General features: G+C 35.4%; 1 protein-coding gene across 3 annotated transcripts in view; it reads left to right on the top strand.

The window, feature by feature from the left end:
* The window catches only part of su(w[a]) (suppressor of white-apricot), a 224604-nt gene that overhangs the window by 91779 nt on the left and 115320 nt on the right, over positions 1 to 17505 (top strand). For all 3 annotated transcript variants that reach the window (XM_090400460.1, XM_090400459.1, XM_090400461.1), the window contains exons 5-6: positions 2151 to 2364; positions 8001 to 8086. In XM_090400460.1, coding sequence (XP_090256586.1) covers positions 2151 to 2364; positions 8001 to 8086 — 300 coding nt within the window. The remainder of the gene's footprint in view (positions 1 to 2150; positions 2365 to 8000; positions 8087 to 17505) is intronic.

Below are 17505 nucleotides of genomic sequence, written 5' to 3'. Positions count from 1 at the left end.
GGTTTCCCTTCTACCATTTGTAATTGGGTAGGCAATCTCTTCATTTCTTAGCAATACTGAAGTTCTTCAAGGGCTCCATAGCTCCCCCATTCCACCCACTTCTTCCCTCCTGTACATAAATGATCTGCTGTTGTTGGTGTGAAATCCTATCCATAGTTTTATTATGACAGTAAATTCATCCATCCATTTCATTTGAAAAGTTGAAGCACTCAACATGCCTTGCTTGAGGTCTTTTAATTACCACATTTAAAAATAAACTTGCTTACCATTCTTTAGTGGTTAATGCCTTGTTACATTTACATGACGAGAACATAATACTTTCTTTCTTTGCAAGAAAGATCTCATGTTACACTTTCTTCTTACCTATTGATAATGCCCTGATCTTCAAACAAGATCAGATTTCTCTTCTCAGGTTCAATACACCTCTAGCCTTTCTTGATATGAGCATGCTACATACAACACTCACTATACCATACATTATTATTATAAAGTACAGTCACTCTCCAACTTGTGTGTAAATTGACTTCACAAAAATTTGGTGAGTGATGCAAAAACTTTAAAAAAAAAAATCATGGAAATGTATTTTGCATCCTGTAGGAAATAACTGGAGGACTCAACTATGCCAGCAAAAATACACAAACTGCGTAACTTCGTAAGCGTCCAGTAGTTGGCCCTGATAATGAATTGCGGTAATTGAATGGATGCTTACTGTACATCATTACTATTTCAGATTGGAAACCTGATGTTGTGCCATCAGTATTCTTTTTTAATCCCATGTCAGGCATTGCCAGTGTTTTTTAAATTCTTATTGCAATGATGAAGGGAAAGTAACCAAAGGAAAGTGTAAGTGGTGGCAGTGCTAGAAAACAATACAGAATTGATTTAGAAATGAAGATGAAAATGATTAAGAACTGTGAAGCAGGACAAATATGTGTCATTGCAGAAATTAGATCTTGCTGCTTCAACAGCAAATACTATTTTAAAGAATGGTGCATTTATAAAGAACATGTTTAAAGGATCAATGCATTTTAGATCAGCATCGAGGTGCTATATAGATGGAATAGCTATTAGTGTTATGGATGGAAAATCAGATTCAGAAGTGAGTGCTTTAAAGTCTAGTGGCCATCCAGGCAAAAGCAAGAGCCTATCCCACAGAATAGAAACAAGCATATATATACAGCACATAAAAAAGGAGATATTGGGGATAAGTATAACACACAGTGGGAGGTTATGCATCACTTGCATAGCTGCAGGTGATGCACAAGCATTTAGGGAAATTCTGACATAAATAAAATTCAATTTGTGTACATACTTTGGAACCTAACCCTTAATGCAAGTCAGAGAGTGGCTGTATTAAATGTCCTGGCCACAGATATATAATGCTATACTAAAAGGAATTCACTAACTACTATAACAAACTTCCTATGGTTCCTACTAGTTTGTTTTGCTAAGGATCAACTATGCTTACAGCTAGTTAATCACCAATAGAGTACAGCGCACCCATGGTCATTGCAGTTATTCACCCCATAAATGTGGAATGCAGATTTCTCCAGCATGTGATTGTAGGTTAGAAAATCAGTGACTATCACATTATTGAGTGTCCACTTAAAGCATTCAGAGGCAAGCAAGAAGACTTCCTTACTACTTCTCCTGAGGCAATTCAGTGACTGCAACATTTAGACCTGAAAATTGGACTTATGTTCTTATTTTGTGATTTAATTTCTTTTTTAAATCTTGTAAGTTTTGTGTGGGTATGAAATCGTTTGAAACCATATAATTTTGTATGTGATGACATAAGCTAAGTAAGTAAATAAATCGCCAATCGACTTGGTGTCCTTTTCCATTTAGAATATTACTCATTTGTACAAACTGCTAATCCTACACAAGTACAATGTGAAGATGTTAGAATATTATCCTACCAGTTGGGATAGTGCACTAAAAAACTCCCTAAAAATTGTTTCTGAAATCCGGATTAGGCCATCTGGTTAATTGGCAGTTCCTCTTTGTTTTACAGATTCATTTCATCCACTTTCTCAGAGGTCTCCCCCACCCTATTCTTATATATTGTCCTGTCAGAAGTGCTTAGCTTTACATGGATACAGACTGCAGTCATATGTAACTTGAATTTGTGTTGGTTTTGTTTCTTTTAGCCATCAACAATGAAAATTCATACTATCATAGAGAAAACAGCTGTTTTTGTCAGTCAGCATGGTGGCCAAATGGAAATAATAATTAAAATGAAACAGTCATCTAATCCACAGTTTAACTTCCTTTCCTTTGATGATCCTTTAAACCCATACTATAAACATCTTGTCAGCAATATCAAATCAGGCCGATTTAAGCCCCAGCCTTCCAAGCCTAAAGGTAAGCAATTCAATGTTATAAGGTTTTATAAACCTTTTAAAAAAAAAAAAAAAAAATTGTACATTATTTTATGTTATAGTTCATTAGAAATTTGAAATTTGAACACTCAAATTTACAGAGGGTTTGTAAATTTCACAATGAAGGCTACGTACTTATTTCATGCTTAGATAGATCATAGGTATGCATTTCACTCATGGGCATAATCGAATGCAAGCAACTCTTTTAGCCCTTATTCTCAGAAATCAATAGGTAGCTGTTCCCTCCCCTTTTAGTTGTCTGCATGTGGAATCCTCACTGTTTCCTTGAAATAGTGTTGAGTTCTACATCTGGTTTTTCTGGAATGCAGGATTAAAGCCCCCAATAACAGCTAACTCAGAAACTAAATGAAAAGGGGAAAGGCCTAGAAAAAGTTCTACTTGCTGACTAAAATCTCACCTATTAAACTATTTGTTCTGCCAGAGTAATGGAATGTAGCATAAATCTACATAGGCACTGCTAATATTCAGTCATTGCCTAAATTTTTCGGGTCTTATTTAGTTGAGTCATGATCTTTATGATAACTAGCTTTTGTTTTATTGGCATAAATAAGTGCAGCAGGAGCAGTGTGTAAGTGAAAATGAACTGAAATTCATCCACAGTGGGTGCAGCAGTAGTGCACATGATAAGTAGAAAAATATGTGAGATAAGCATAATAAATTATAGCCTTCCCACCCATGGAGTTTGTAAACCTCCAATACACAAGTACCATTCGTGAATTAAGGATTATTAATTTCCAGAAACCATACTCTAATGACCAAACATGAAACTTTATCAAGCTACTTCAGGCCTTCGTGAAGCAGGATTTGTGGTCTCTCACCAGGTGAAATTCATAGACATAGCTGAATCAACTAAAGACAGCATCACTTAAATAGAAGTGCTGTTTCATTCTTCCTAATCAGTTTAAGAATGAAATATCACTTCTATTTCAACAAAGTTTTGCATGATATTTCCACAAGGAGTTGAGATAGGAACACAACATTTGGAGACATGCCAGTTCCTCTAAAACTAAAAAAACGAGGGAAGTACATTTTATATCTAAACCTTATCTTTATCCTTTATAACAGTGGTTCTTAATTTTTTCCACTTGTGTACCCCTTTTAAATCCATTTCTATAAATTGTACCACTTGTTTTTAAAATAGCTGTTTTTAAATACTGACACTTTTTTTTCAGTGCCTATCATAATGTAAAATAGTGGAAATGAGGTAATGAGTTGGGAAAGGAAATTATTACACTAAAAGTACAAACCACAGATTTAATTTTACAATATTCGTAACACAGAAATAAGTATAGCTTCATTTTAAATATTGATAATGTTGATAGAGTATTTAACAAACTTTTGATTTATTATTATTAATAATATTTGTGTTATCTGAAAAGTTTGTAATAATTGGTATACAGATCACTAGCTGATTGAAACATTGTTGGTGAGATCGTTGAGGATGCACTTAGTTTCTTGAAATCAGGCTCAAAAGATGCAAGATATAGTCTTAAATCCAGACTTGCATTAAGCTTGTTGCGGTACTTATTTTTTTTGAAGGTGTAAGAAGAAGCCATCTCCAATAGTTCAGTATTAGTAAATGGCAAGAGGTTTTGAAATGTCTCCATTAGCAATGATTCAAACTTAACATTTATTGTTCCCTAACTAATGTTTTGCATTTTGTTTACTTTACTTTTTCTACCATTGCTGATTATTTTTCATGTACCACTGGTTGGAAACCGATGCTTTATAAGATAGATTCTTCATTCTGAGTGAAAGTAAGATTTCTTTATAGAATGGTAGCATACAACATACAAAATACAACACTGAATGTTGTTGTTGTATGTTGCCATTGAACTTTCCTTGAAGATATAATCTTCAGGAAAAGTCCTTCAACCATGATTTGGGAACTGTTTTGATGCTCTTAATAAGCAAGGATTTGGCAAATGCTCTAAGTTACTTAAGTATACTAGATAGTGATTAAAAGCCAACAGTTTAAACAGTTATTCTTTCACAAAGCTCTTATACTTCTTGTCAGTCTTGCACAGTTGTCATTCCACTTATTTATTTTGCGTGCAAACTACAGAAAATGTAAGAGCATACATATAAATGATTAAACGCATACATTTAAAGATATAGACTTTAAAGAATAGGGATTAAAAGCATACATCATCATCATCAAATTCCTGCCATGTACAGGATATGATAGTACTACAAAAAAAAAATTACATCATTACTAACTTCCTATCTACAATTTTCCTCCAAATCAGTCTGTTACTTGTCAAGGCTCCAACATTATCATATCTTATATTTCTATCGTCTAAGGCACTTTGTACTGTATCAATCCACCTATATCTTGGTCTTCCTCTGGGTCATTTTGCTGTCAACCTGGCAGAGAACACTTGTTTTGCTAATCTTTCTTCGCCCATTCTGTTTAAGTGACCATAACACCTGAGATTAGCTCTGCTAACACATTCCTGGATGTTGATGATGTCTAGTTCTTTCCTAATATCCTTGTTTTTAATATGATATTGCCATTGATGCCATCTGGTCACCCCTATAATCTTTCTCTGGACTCTCATATCTGCGGTCTCTAGTCTGGTCAAGTGTTTTACTTCTGACCCAGCTCTCAGATCCATAAGTTAAAACTGGTTTGAACACTGTCTTGTATACAGCTAATTTAGTGTTCCGACTAATTTCTTTCTTATTCCATATGAATTTATTCAACTGACTTCCCACCATACCAGCTTTGCTGATTCTGTTGTCTATTTCTATATTTAATTTACCATCTTCAGTAAAAATTGTGCCTAAGTAGCTGAAATGTTTTACTTGTTCCACAGGTTCTCCATTCACAACACAGTTGACATTTTCAATGATTCTGCCTATTTTCATTGTCTTTGTCTTTTTATTGCTGACCTTCATACCATATCTATTACAACAGCTATTCAATTTAGTCAGAGAATCTTGCAGACTTGTAACGGATTTATTTAGAAGTATAACATCGTCTGCATAAAGCAAAGAGCTGACATTAGCATTTCCAATTCTGATATGCTTAATACCACTTTCCTTCATAATGTGATCCATATAGATAATGAATAACAGAGGGGATAATGTACATCCTTGTCTCACACCAGATTTAACATTAAACCATCTTCCTGTACTTCCTTCAATTCTAACTGCTGACTTACAACTCAAATAAAGACTAAGTATTACTTGATATAATGCCCCATTGACACCATATAACTGCAGCATATTGAATAGCTTCTCTCTTGGCACCTTGTCATATGCCTTTTCCAAATCGACAAAACTTAAATACAGAACTTTGTTATATTCCCATGCTTTCTCGACTGTTTGTCGTAAAGTGAAGATCTGATCCTGACAGCCTCTATTTGGCCTGAATCCAGATTTTTCTTCACTAAGCTTTTCTTCCACAATTCTTCTCAACCGTTTCTCAAGTATACTTGCATAGATCTTGCCAGGAACACTCAGTAGGGAAATACCTCTGTAATTCTCACATTCAGTTTTATTTCCCTTTTTATATAGGTACTATGAGAGCTCTACTCCAATCATCGGGAATTTGTCCTTCTGTCCAGGCTTTCTGGACAGAGGGACGAATTCCTGCTCCATTTCTAGGACGAATTTCTAGCTCCATTTCTTTGCCATTCAGGCTTCTTATGTTGATAGTACACATCTTTAACTCTGGTGATGTTGAGTTGGGGTTTGTTTTCAGATTTGTTCCAGTAGCTGACTTTTCACTGTTCGCCCTGGTTCCCTGGCGAAAACAACGGGGAGGCCTTGTTTAACCGGGCGATGCCCCAGCCGGCATGAAATTTTGTCGTGTTGTACCATCATTTTTTATTTTGGTTTAACCAATAAGAATACAATTTGGTCGGCTAAATCCCAAATTGCCAGCCCATCCTCATTCGTTCAGTATCCAAGTAGATATCCAACAAGGTGAACCACAAGAAGGTGAGGATTGGACATTAGGTCAGAAGCCCTGGTCGGTTCTCTGCATTCCTTTAAAGGCTATGTGGAGGTCTCCTCTCAGTTATACAGCTTTGACCCTTAAGCACCACATTAAAAGACAAAAATGCCACTTGCGTGAAATATTAAGCAAAAACATAAAATGTCAAATTTCACTCATCCAGTGACTAATATACTTTAAAGCTGTTTCATTACACTGCATTAAATCTTCTCGGATACATATATTATTAACACCCCAACAGGTCATGACGTCTATAGACGTCGTTCAGAAAAATCTGGATACGATGCTGTAAAACCTATTGAATAACATGGATAAGAAGTGCAATTTGATCTCACTATTTCATCCACCACAGCTGGTAGAGAAGTTAATGTTTATTAAGCAGCATTGCAGAAGATGATCCATGGTTTTTGTTTCACCACATGAGCAGCTGTCATAGTCTGTGTAGCCCCATCTGACCATATTCTGCTTTGATCTGCCCATTTGGGACGAAGTCTATTCAATGTCTTCCATCTTTGCCAGTCAAGATATAAGCCAGAAGGAAGAGATTCGTTTAAGTTCAGCGCCTCTGGAGATTGTTCTTGCTGCATTGTTGACCTTGTAGCTTTTATGGAATCAACCAACGGTTCCAATGAGTGAATAAAACTTTTTCTTGATTTTAGCCTCTTATGTACTGCAACATGTCCATACAAAGGATGTCGTTCATCATTTAGTTGTTTCTGCTCATATCTACTCTGTGTAGTCCTTCTGATGTGAGGAGGTGCAATACCAGACAGTGAGCATAGATGATCAATTTTTGTATGCTTAAGGCAACGGTAATATGCTGACATGTTTCATTAAGATCCTTATCAATAATTTTGACGTGATGATCTTTCCCAAGCAGGGCTAGCATACTCGGCTGTCGAAAAGCAGACTACCAGTGCAGAGGTGCGCAGTACTTGTCGATTTGCACCCCATCGAGATGATGTTAATTGGCACAGAATATTATTACAAGTCCTGTCATTCCACTAAAATTGTATAATGCTCTGCCATCCCTCTTGCTCATGATAATTCTTGTAACATAATAACTGTGAAATTTGATTTTTTTTAAAAAAATAACCTTTGCAGTCTCCAAATTAGTAATACAATTTTTTCATATTTATTTTCTATAAAATACTACAATAAATGTAAGTGTATTAAAAATTACTCTGTTGTATTATTTAAGTGGTTTCGTATAATTAGCTGTAGAGCCTCCATAGCTTAGTTCATATTGACAAAGCCCTTTGGAAAGACCTGAGTTCAAATCCTGTTGTGGATGTGAAAAACCTTTATTAATACTTTTCAATTGAAGATGAGTTAGCTGGTCTCATATGAAGGTTTTAGGGGTTTTTTCATCCCACAAAACATACCAACTGGCCAGAAGAACACATGCAATTTACAGTCATAGCACACAATGCAGATAGAAGTAACTGCCCTATCATATGCAGTATCAAGTTTCTATGAAGTCAAGTTACTTGGCCATTGAGCCTAACATAAATAGGAAAGATGAAATAATAGCTATCCAGATATATATAGGTACTTTTAAAAGTTAGGAATTTACTTTTGTGTTTTACTCACTTTATAAGTGATTGAAATTAAGTATTGTTTTTTTTATACAGAGCCAAAAGATGAAGACGATGAAGATGGTGATGATCATTATCTGCACCCTAGTTTGATGTCTGGTCAAGCAGAGTGCACTCCAAAAGTAAGATTTGAAATTAAATTGGAGTGTTAATAAACATGTAGTTTATTTTTAAAACCAGTTCTTTACATATACAAGTTAAATTTTTGTCTTTACATAAGAACGTCATAAACATCTATATATTCATCTCTTCCCCATAGTTGAACATGTAGGGACCAAAGGAATGCGTAGTTTGATAGCCTTGATGTTATGGGATTTTTGTTGGGACTTTTCAATAGTTGGTAAGTGATCACTATGATGGTGTTTGTCATCGTGATAGTTGACTATATTGACAGGCCTTGTTGATGCTTTGATTATTTCTTGTTTCTAGGGTAGGGATTATCAAACTTCTGAGAGATTCACTTTTGGTGAATATTGTGAATGTGACATTGCATTGATTTTTTTTGTGTGTGTGTGGGGGGGGAGTATCAATTCTCTATTATGGAAATAGAGAATTGATACGCAGTTTAATTACTAAATATTTACCAGTGTTGGACTAGCTCAAGCTAGTGCTATCCAAGCGATTAAGACACATACAGTTAACAAAGAAAGATATGTGCTTGATGCTAGGTGTGACTATTGCAGTCCTTGCAGAATTTTCTCCAAGTCTGGAGAGAAGTTCATGTAAATAACTAGGCTGTGAATCTGGAGTTTTTGTCTCAATCCATTTACAGTAAGCTGTTTTCTTTCCTTGGACTGCCCAGTCACCCTTTTATGGGAAACCATAGCTTTGAATATAGGAGAGGAATTTTGAGGGTAATGAAGGCTTTCATTCTAACATGGATAACTTCTGTAACAATATCACAAGGATCCAGAAAATGGAAACAGTAAGCTGATTATGGAAAGGAGGAATAAAAAAAAAAACTTTGGAATTGTAATGCCAAAGCACACGAGGCTGTAAGTTGAAACTTTGCAGAATTACCAAGAGGAACTGTCACTCTAGAGTGTAGTGTACCTAGAAAGAGGATGACTTCACTGTTAGAGAATTTGGATTGTAGGAAATCAAAATTCAAGGATAAGAAGTCAGAATGATTTTCAGAATTGGAGATAAGGTAGAGACAGCAAGTGAATGATGCATAATAAGGCATGGAAATCTTAAGCCACAGAAGGTCAAAAAGAAGAGCTTTAAGATTAAGCATCCTCTAGCAAGGAATATTGGATACAAATCACAAATACTATCCTTGTGATAGAAGGAATCATACAGGGTGTAGTTTGGGTTAGATAGGCAATGGCTGTTGTTGCAGAGATTTAGGGTTTTGTCAAAAACAGATGATCAAGTTGGGATTTTTGTAAGTGATGATGTACATCATTTAGGTTGGTGTTTATATTATGAATGAGAATAATAAGAAGAAAAAGCTATAGATCTAACATGAAGCCAGGAATCTTATCATGCTTGATCACAAATGTATGAGGAACTCTTTAAATTCCCTTGAGGCAAATAAAGCAAGAGCTTGAATGGTAAAGCTTGTCTGAATATTGTTGCCACTGAAGTTGATCATTTACCCCACAGATGATGTTCACTCCCAAAAGGAATTAATGTATTGTGTCACAGGGCACATATCATACACGAATAACAGAACATTCTGGTTGCACTGTTGAGACATAATAGAATAAGATGGAATATGAACAGGATATTCATGATAGGGACTTTCACCATCAAATCCAATGAAACTGCAGAAATTCATCACATCCACCTGGAATGTATGTTGGCTTGTGGATATGTGTGTGTAAGAGAAAATGTAGATTATGATATAAAAGAGAAAATATTTTTTAATTATATCCATTACCCAATCATGAGCAAACTTTGTGTGAATTATCTTCTCGACTGGTGTACTTATGTAAAGACTGACTTCACATTCATAATCTCATTATTCCATAATTGCAAAACACACTACCTTTTCTGAAGCTGACAGTCATAATTTGAGGTTATAATCCCTCGACTCTTAGAGCACCGGTCCTGGTTCTGGTCTTCCCTGTTGCGGAGTTCTGTTTACCAGTTTGGAGCCGTGAACACCACATGACTCTCGTGTATACATAGCTTAACAATGAAAAGCATCTCTGGTACTTCTACTTCTCTCCCATGGTTACCTGTTCGTTCCCACATCACTCTTCCATGATTCAGAAGAAAAGAAGTTACCATCAAAAAATAAAGAAAATCAGAAATAACATGTACCTTCCTATACATCAAGATATCTTTCCACCTCCAGCTTGCCTCCAGATCTCCCATATGGAAGTACCAGATGATGGTACTGGTGGAGAAGAATCTGGAATTAACTGGAAACAAGTAAAAACGGATCCAGCTATCAAGCTTCCAGGATTCAATCTACTGTGAGGCCACTGTGTTCATTTGTTGCATTGGGGGGGGGGGGGGTCACCCTTTTATGTGTGTGGTGCTGTGCAGACAGCATCATATCACTAATGACTACTGCACACGCACACACACTCCTTCCCTGGAGGACTCAGGAACTTGCATTTACTCTCAGATAGTGCAATCGATTGGTTAACTGAAATCTTAATCTGTATATAGTTTTCCTCATTAATTTCTTGTATTTTTCCCAATATGCTAAATAATAATTCTCATAAGAAAGTAAATAGAGTAGGAGTGAAATGGATGAACAGTGAAATTGAAAAGGAAGATAACAACTCAAAAACAACAACTCTCTTCCTTTTCTAGACAGTGTCACACGGGGGTGCTTAATGATCATAGCTGTATAACTGAGAGGACACCTCCACATAGACTTTAAAGAAATGCAGAGAATCAACGAGAGCTTCCAACCTAATGACCAATTCTCACCTTCCCATAGTGCACCCTGTTAGATATTTATCCAATCTACCTGGATACTGAATGAATGAGGATGGCCTGGCAATGTAGGATTTAGCTGATCAAATTGTATTCTTATTGTCTTAAATCACAATATAAAATGATGGTACAACATGACAGAATTTCATGCCGGCAGGGGTGTCACTCAATTAAACAAGGCCCCATTGTTTTTACCAGGGCAAACAGCGAAAAGTCAGCTACTGGAACAAATCCCAAAACACACCCCAAGAAAATAAACATCGCCAGAGTTCAAGATCGGTATCTACATAAGAAGCCTGAATGGCAAAGAAATGGAAATAGCTGAGGAATTGAATAAGTACCAGATTAACATAATAAGAATGACTGAAACAAAAAAAGCCAAAAACTGGTGAGATCTTTCTGAGCAATAAATACAAAATGCTATATTCAGGCAATGACAATCAAGGAAAAGAAGGGGTAGCCATATCTTTGGAAAATTTGGAGAAAAGAGCAAAACTAATAATAATGGCAAACACATGTTGGATATCTACTCGGGACATAGACTGGTTATTACTAACACAATGTTCCATCAAAAATGTGCACAAATTTACATGGAGAGAAGAGGCAAGAAATAAGAAAAGTCTCATTGACTATGTTATTGTGGATAGTGATATTTTCTCACTGGTGCAGGACACTAGAGTGTAGAGGATTTGAAATTGGAAGTGATCACCATTTAGTCTTGTACAGGATAAAATTGAATTTCATATTTTTTGAAAAAGAAGAAATGTAAGAAAGTTTTAAAGCGAATAAAAGTTGAGCAGCTCTCAGATGTTGACTGTAGACTAAAATACACAAACATTATTCAAGAAAAATGAAAGAGTTTGAGAATAGGAACAAAACCTTGTAGATTCAGTGGCAAGTTCTGAAGAAAACATTGATTGATTCAGCCAGAGATACCTGTGGTGAGGTTGTCTGCAAGAATAGAAAAATCTGAGCTCCATGGTGGACACAGGAAGTTAAAGAAGCAGTGAAGGAGAAGAAGAAAGCTTATCAAAAGTTCCTAGCAAATAAGTCACATTGTGCTCTTGGAGAATACAGAGACAAATATAAGAAACCCAAACACTCTGGATGACTAGCTAACAAAAGTCATGGGAAGACTTTAGTAAAAACATAGAAAATAAATATCAAGAAAGTGAACAACTGCAAATCAGAAAGATTACGTGGAGAAAATCAGAAGCAATGCTGCCAGAAATGACAAGAGAAACTACTATCTGCTGTTGGCTGAGGAAGCTTAGTGAGCGAATGATACTGGGAATCTTGGAGAGGTTTATAAAATTATAAGACAACTTGGAGGAACCTATCAGATCAATGAATGTGGAGTTAAAGATAAAAATGGTCAACTACTAACTCAAGAGCAGGAAGTCCAACAAAAAACTGTTAAACACAACTCTATAAATCAAAATATCAAATCCCCTTTCGAAGAGATGCCAAATCAATTCGAATTTCATGTAAACATGGAAGAGATCACAGCAGTGCAAGAAATCATGGAAGCAATCGAGATCCAAAAGAATAGAAAAGCAAGTGGGAATGATAACATTAGCGCTGAACTGCTCAAAGCTGACCTAAAAACATCAGCAACTATATTGTATAAACTGTTTAATATCATATGGGCATCTGGGAAGGTTCTGAGTACCTGGAAAGAATCACAAATAGTAAAAATTCCCAAAACAAGGTGATCTTACAGAATGCACCAATTGGAGAGGAATCAGCCTATTGTCAGTACCATCAAATATCTTCAGTAGAATATAAAATAGCATTGAGAAAATTCTGAGAATAGAACAAACAGGCTTTAAAAATGGAAGAAGCACAATGAATCAAATTTTTACTCTTAGAAACATAATTGAACAGTGTTGAGCTAAACTCAGCTGTGTATCTCAATTTTATTGATTTTGCCAAAGCTTTCGACAGCATAGACAGAGAATGTCTATGGAAAATCCTGGAAATTTATGGATTTCCTGACAAAATAATAAATATTATAAAAGATTTGTATGATGGAAGTAAAGGACAAATTCTGTTGAATGGAACAGCTTCCGAAAGTTTTTACATCAAACTGGTGTTAAGTAAGGTAGTGTCATGTCTGGAACACTTTTCATCATTGTCATAGATTGGATAATATGGCATACCCTGAAAAACCTGAAAATTGGAATAAAAAAAACACTATTTAAATACAATATTAAGACAACCTTCAAACCACTGCAAAATTAAGAAATATACTTATCTCTTCCAAAGATCTTCCATACCTTACCCACCCAGGGGTTTACAAAAGTCAGTGTACCTGTAACCTATTTTACATAGGGGAAACAGGACGCATTATCCCAATTAAAAGAGATGAACACAAACACCACATTAAATACCTCCATTATGATAAACAGGCCTGTCAGACCACGCACTCAAAACATGTAACAGAATTGACTGGAAAGGCACCAAGTCCCTACACTGCACCAAAACCTAGTTTGAAAGAAAATTCAAAGATGCTTGTAAAATGCTGAAACATCTTCCAAATCTGAATGATGGATTAACTATTCCAAAAATTTGGAGGACCTATCTTCAATCCATATAGCATCCAGAACAGAAGAAAATCTTAATACAAGAGACTTCAGAAATTTTTTAATGTTTTTTATTTTTTCTCCCACCAGAGGACAGACTAGGGTAAATGATTACCAAAAATTTAGATTCATCCTAATTTTGTGTAGTGTAGTGTCATGTAGCTTGTAACCTGTACATATGTATATTTTCCTGATGATGATCTCTTTACAGAGGTTGGATCGAATGTTACTTTTTTAATGGTAGGTAAAGTAATTTTTTAACCATGTGTTGTGTCTCCATAAATTCTTCAATATGAAAGTAATTTTTTTTTTTTTAAATGAAGATGGCAAATGAAATTTTGAAATAGATAATAGAATAAACTATGCTGATATATTGGGGAGCTGGTTGAATAAATTTACACTGCTAGAAAAAAGTCAATTGACACCATAGTGTGAGGAAGAAACAGCCATGGTGCCCATCTTAATATGATGTAGGACCTCTTTTCACTGCACTGACTGCAGCAATCATACAGAGCATACTTTGCATAAGGGTACAATAGTGATCAATGTGAATTTTCAACCATTCTTCCTGTAGGCATATAATGAGGTCCTGAACTGCTGTAGGGCAGACTTCCCTTGACCTCACTAGATTATTTAGTTCATATCCAGATATCACACAGTTAACACCAGCCATATGATGTGGTGCATTGTATTCTTGAAAGAGACAATGGTCAGTTCTGTAGAAATGCCACAAAAGTAGGAAACAATGCACTCTCCAGAATGTTCAGATACCTCTCAGAGTTTACTGTTCATGCAACATCACAAACAGAGGTCTTGGGCCAAACCAGATTATATACCTATTGAAGGTTCATCTCAGGAATTTAATAACAAGGTATGGTTTATGAAAGATATGCCTACTTAACTGAAGTGCCTCCAAACAATTTTCACTGGCTGTTAGTATCCGTCAATGATTTTACATTAGTATGGAAGTCAAAAATAGCCCATCTTTGGCTATTTTCAACATCGTTACCATGCTGAGGAAGTTGCATTTCATGCAGTCGTTACTAGATCAGTTGCTTGTTAATAATTGCTATTTCTGATTGAGTATACTTTCATTTTATGCTGTAGAGTGCAACTCATTCCATAATATAGGCCTTCGTTAAATGTTGAAATAATAAGTTTGACAGCAGCTAAGTTCTGAAACATGGTTTGTGTTATGCAGATCAAAATTATTTTTACTCATGGAGGATCCTAGATTTCCATGGATAAAAGAAAAGCACATGTACTGCATATTGGGCTCTAGAAGTCACCATACTTAGAGTAACTATGAGACAAATTCTCTAATTCATGTTTTAGACTTAAATTAATTTTAGATAAATTATGGACTCTACAATTGTGTTATAAATAACTATTTTAATTTCCCAATGTTTCAACCTTCATATTCTGGAGTACACATACACACACACACATATATATATATATATACACGCACATACACAGAGACAAGCTAAATTACATTTCACACAGTATGCTAAAGAGACAATGATTTGATCAATGGTTATTCTACTGACATGACCTCTAGTGAAAATAAATTAAAATAAATAAATAAATAAAATAAAAAAACTACATCAAAGCTATATTGTATTTAAGGTAACCTCAGAGAAAATTCTTTCATATAGATAGTTTTATTACAGTAACAATGATGTCCTAATTTAACATGACAATTGTTATATTAGATTTAAGATTACCTTTGGTCCTATTTATAGTTAACTCGTAGGGAGAAACGTGAAGTGAGTAGAATATGTGCCTTCCATATTCTTGATTCTTGGGAATTTTAGACCATCATTATTGTTAAGATTAGGGTGGCTGATAAGAATCTCACAGGCTTCCCTAAATTTACGTTTTGGTGGGATGTAAACAGCAGGTGCTTTTCCAGTCAATTCTATGTAAAGTGTTCAGGGTATGATCAGAAAGGCCAGCTTCACCATAGTTATTATATTTAATGTGTCGTTTATGTTCCTTTTGTCTGATACGAATTGTGCATCCTGTTTCCCCTATATAGGGTAGATTATAGGTGCAATAAATACTTTATACTCTAGGGTGGGCCAGTGGAGTGAGTGGGTCTTTGGATGAGTTGAGTAAGTTCTTTAATTTTGCAGAAGGGTTTAAAAGTGGCTTTAAGGTTCTATTTTTGCAGTATTCTGTTTATTTTATCTGATGTCCCTTTAATGTATGGAATGGTTACAGTTTAATTGTAGTCTAGTTTATTTTTGTTTTTAAATGAGGTCTTGTAGAGAATTTTGTTGATCGTATTTTGGCTGTAACTATTTTTTAGGAAAGTATTGCTAATAACTTTCAATTTATCTTTGTGCTTGTTCATTGGAGTAAATCTTCAAAGCCCTGTTTTTTAGCATATTAATGACACCTAGTTTTTGTGTTGGGTGGTGGTAGGAGTTTATGTGTATATATTGGCCAATATGTGTCGATTTTCGGTAAACAGTGAAGAAAAGACTGTCAGAAGGAAGGCATGTGACAAGTGTATCTAGAAACAGAAGTGTGTTCTGCTTTTCAATCGTGAATTGTATGTGTTTGTGTTGTTTGTTTAGGTGTCTGAAGAAAGTGTCTAATGCCTGGTGGCCATTGGGCCAGGTAGTGAAAACATCTTCAACATATCTCAGTCAGACTTTTGATTTTAAAGGTGAGGAATCTAGAGCATGTTGCTCAAAATATTCCATGTAAAAGTTAGCAATAAGATGGGACAATGGTGAGCCCATGGCTGTGCCTTCTCTTTGTAGGTAGAAAGTGTTTTGCCACACAAAATAACCAGAATGCAATACATGCGCAAAGAGTGCTGTGATATAGGGAGGGAATTTGTCCTGTATAAGAAGGATTGTGTCATTGATATTGGGACATTCATGAAGAGGGCAGAGATTCTGACTAATAAATCATCTTTTTTCTAGTGTGATGTCTTTGATTTTGTTTACAAAGTGTTGTGTGTTTTTAATATAAGAGGGAGAATGACTTACCAACTCCTTGAGTGTTGACACTAGTTTCTTGGCTAGGTGATAATTAGGGTTGCTGTATACCCTCAACTATTGGCTGGTGTGGTGCGTTTTGTTTGTGAATCTTTGGTAGACCATAAATTCTCGGAGAATGAGTGTAGTGTGGAAGTAATTTTTTGACTGTATCTTCGGACCATGTAGTGACTGATTTAAGTAGCTTCTCCGTTTTCTTTTTTTTATTCGATTGGTTAGGTCATAGTTAACAAGATGATAGGTACTGTTGTCTGAGCCTATTAGATTAGTTTTTTCTAAATATGTAGTTCAATTTATCGGCTCTAGTAATTATGATGTCCAAATTTGATTTTAGTGATTTCAACGCTATTAATTCAGGTTTCGTTAAGTTGCTCGTTATTGTTTTCTTATAATTTAAGTTTAAAATGCTACAGGTTTCTAAACATTTTATCAGCTATAGTGGTTGGGATGAATCTTAAGCCTCTTTCAATATGATAAATGAAATCCAGTTTGTTAATCGATTTTGGTGCTACAGCAAAGTTGAAACCTTTGCTGAGTAGTGAGAGTTCCTCTTTGTTCAGGGCATGGTTGGATAAGTTGACTACATGACTGTTAGCTGAAGGCAATTGGTGGCTCCTGTTTTTCCTTGCTTCTGGTTGGTTGTTGTTATCACTGGCTTGTGGTTGGCTGTTTTAGGTCACTGCAGAGAAATTCAAATATGTTGGTTGGTTTTCCGAATATTGTTGATATTTTAGTCTAAGAAATTTGGATATGAGTTTTTCTTTCTTTGTTTGAAGGATATGGTTAGCCGAGTTGTCCATAATTCTCTCGAGGATATCCCAAATATCTGCATTCAAGTTACTTGGAAGTTCAGATTTTAAATTTTGTACCTGGTTTTGAGCAAAAACTAAGTTTTTTCGAGTAGCCTCTGTTCTGAGTAACGCCTTCTCCATACGGTGGTATAGTTGTTGTGCCTTTATCAATGAATTTTCTTTTCAGTTTGATGCGGCTCGGAATGATATTGCTGTCTCTACAACGTTTTAAAAATGCCAGTTGATTAATCAA

The sequence above is a fragment of the Typopeltis vanoorti genome, chromosome 11, assembly GCF_054136105.1.
Source record: "Typopeltis vanoorti isolate ZY-2024b chromosome 11, IOZ_Tvanoo_1.0, whole genome shotgun sequence".
Classification (NCBI taxonomy): Eukaryota; Metazoa; Arthropoda; class Arachnida; order Uropygi; family Thelyphonidae; genus Typopeltis; species Typopeltis vanoorti.
Note: the sequence above shows the minus strand (reverse complement) of the source record. Positions and strands in the feature narration are given on the sequence as shown.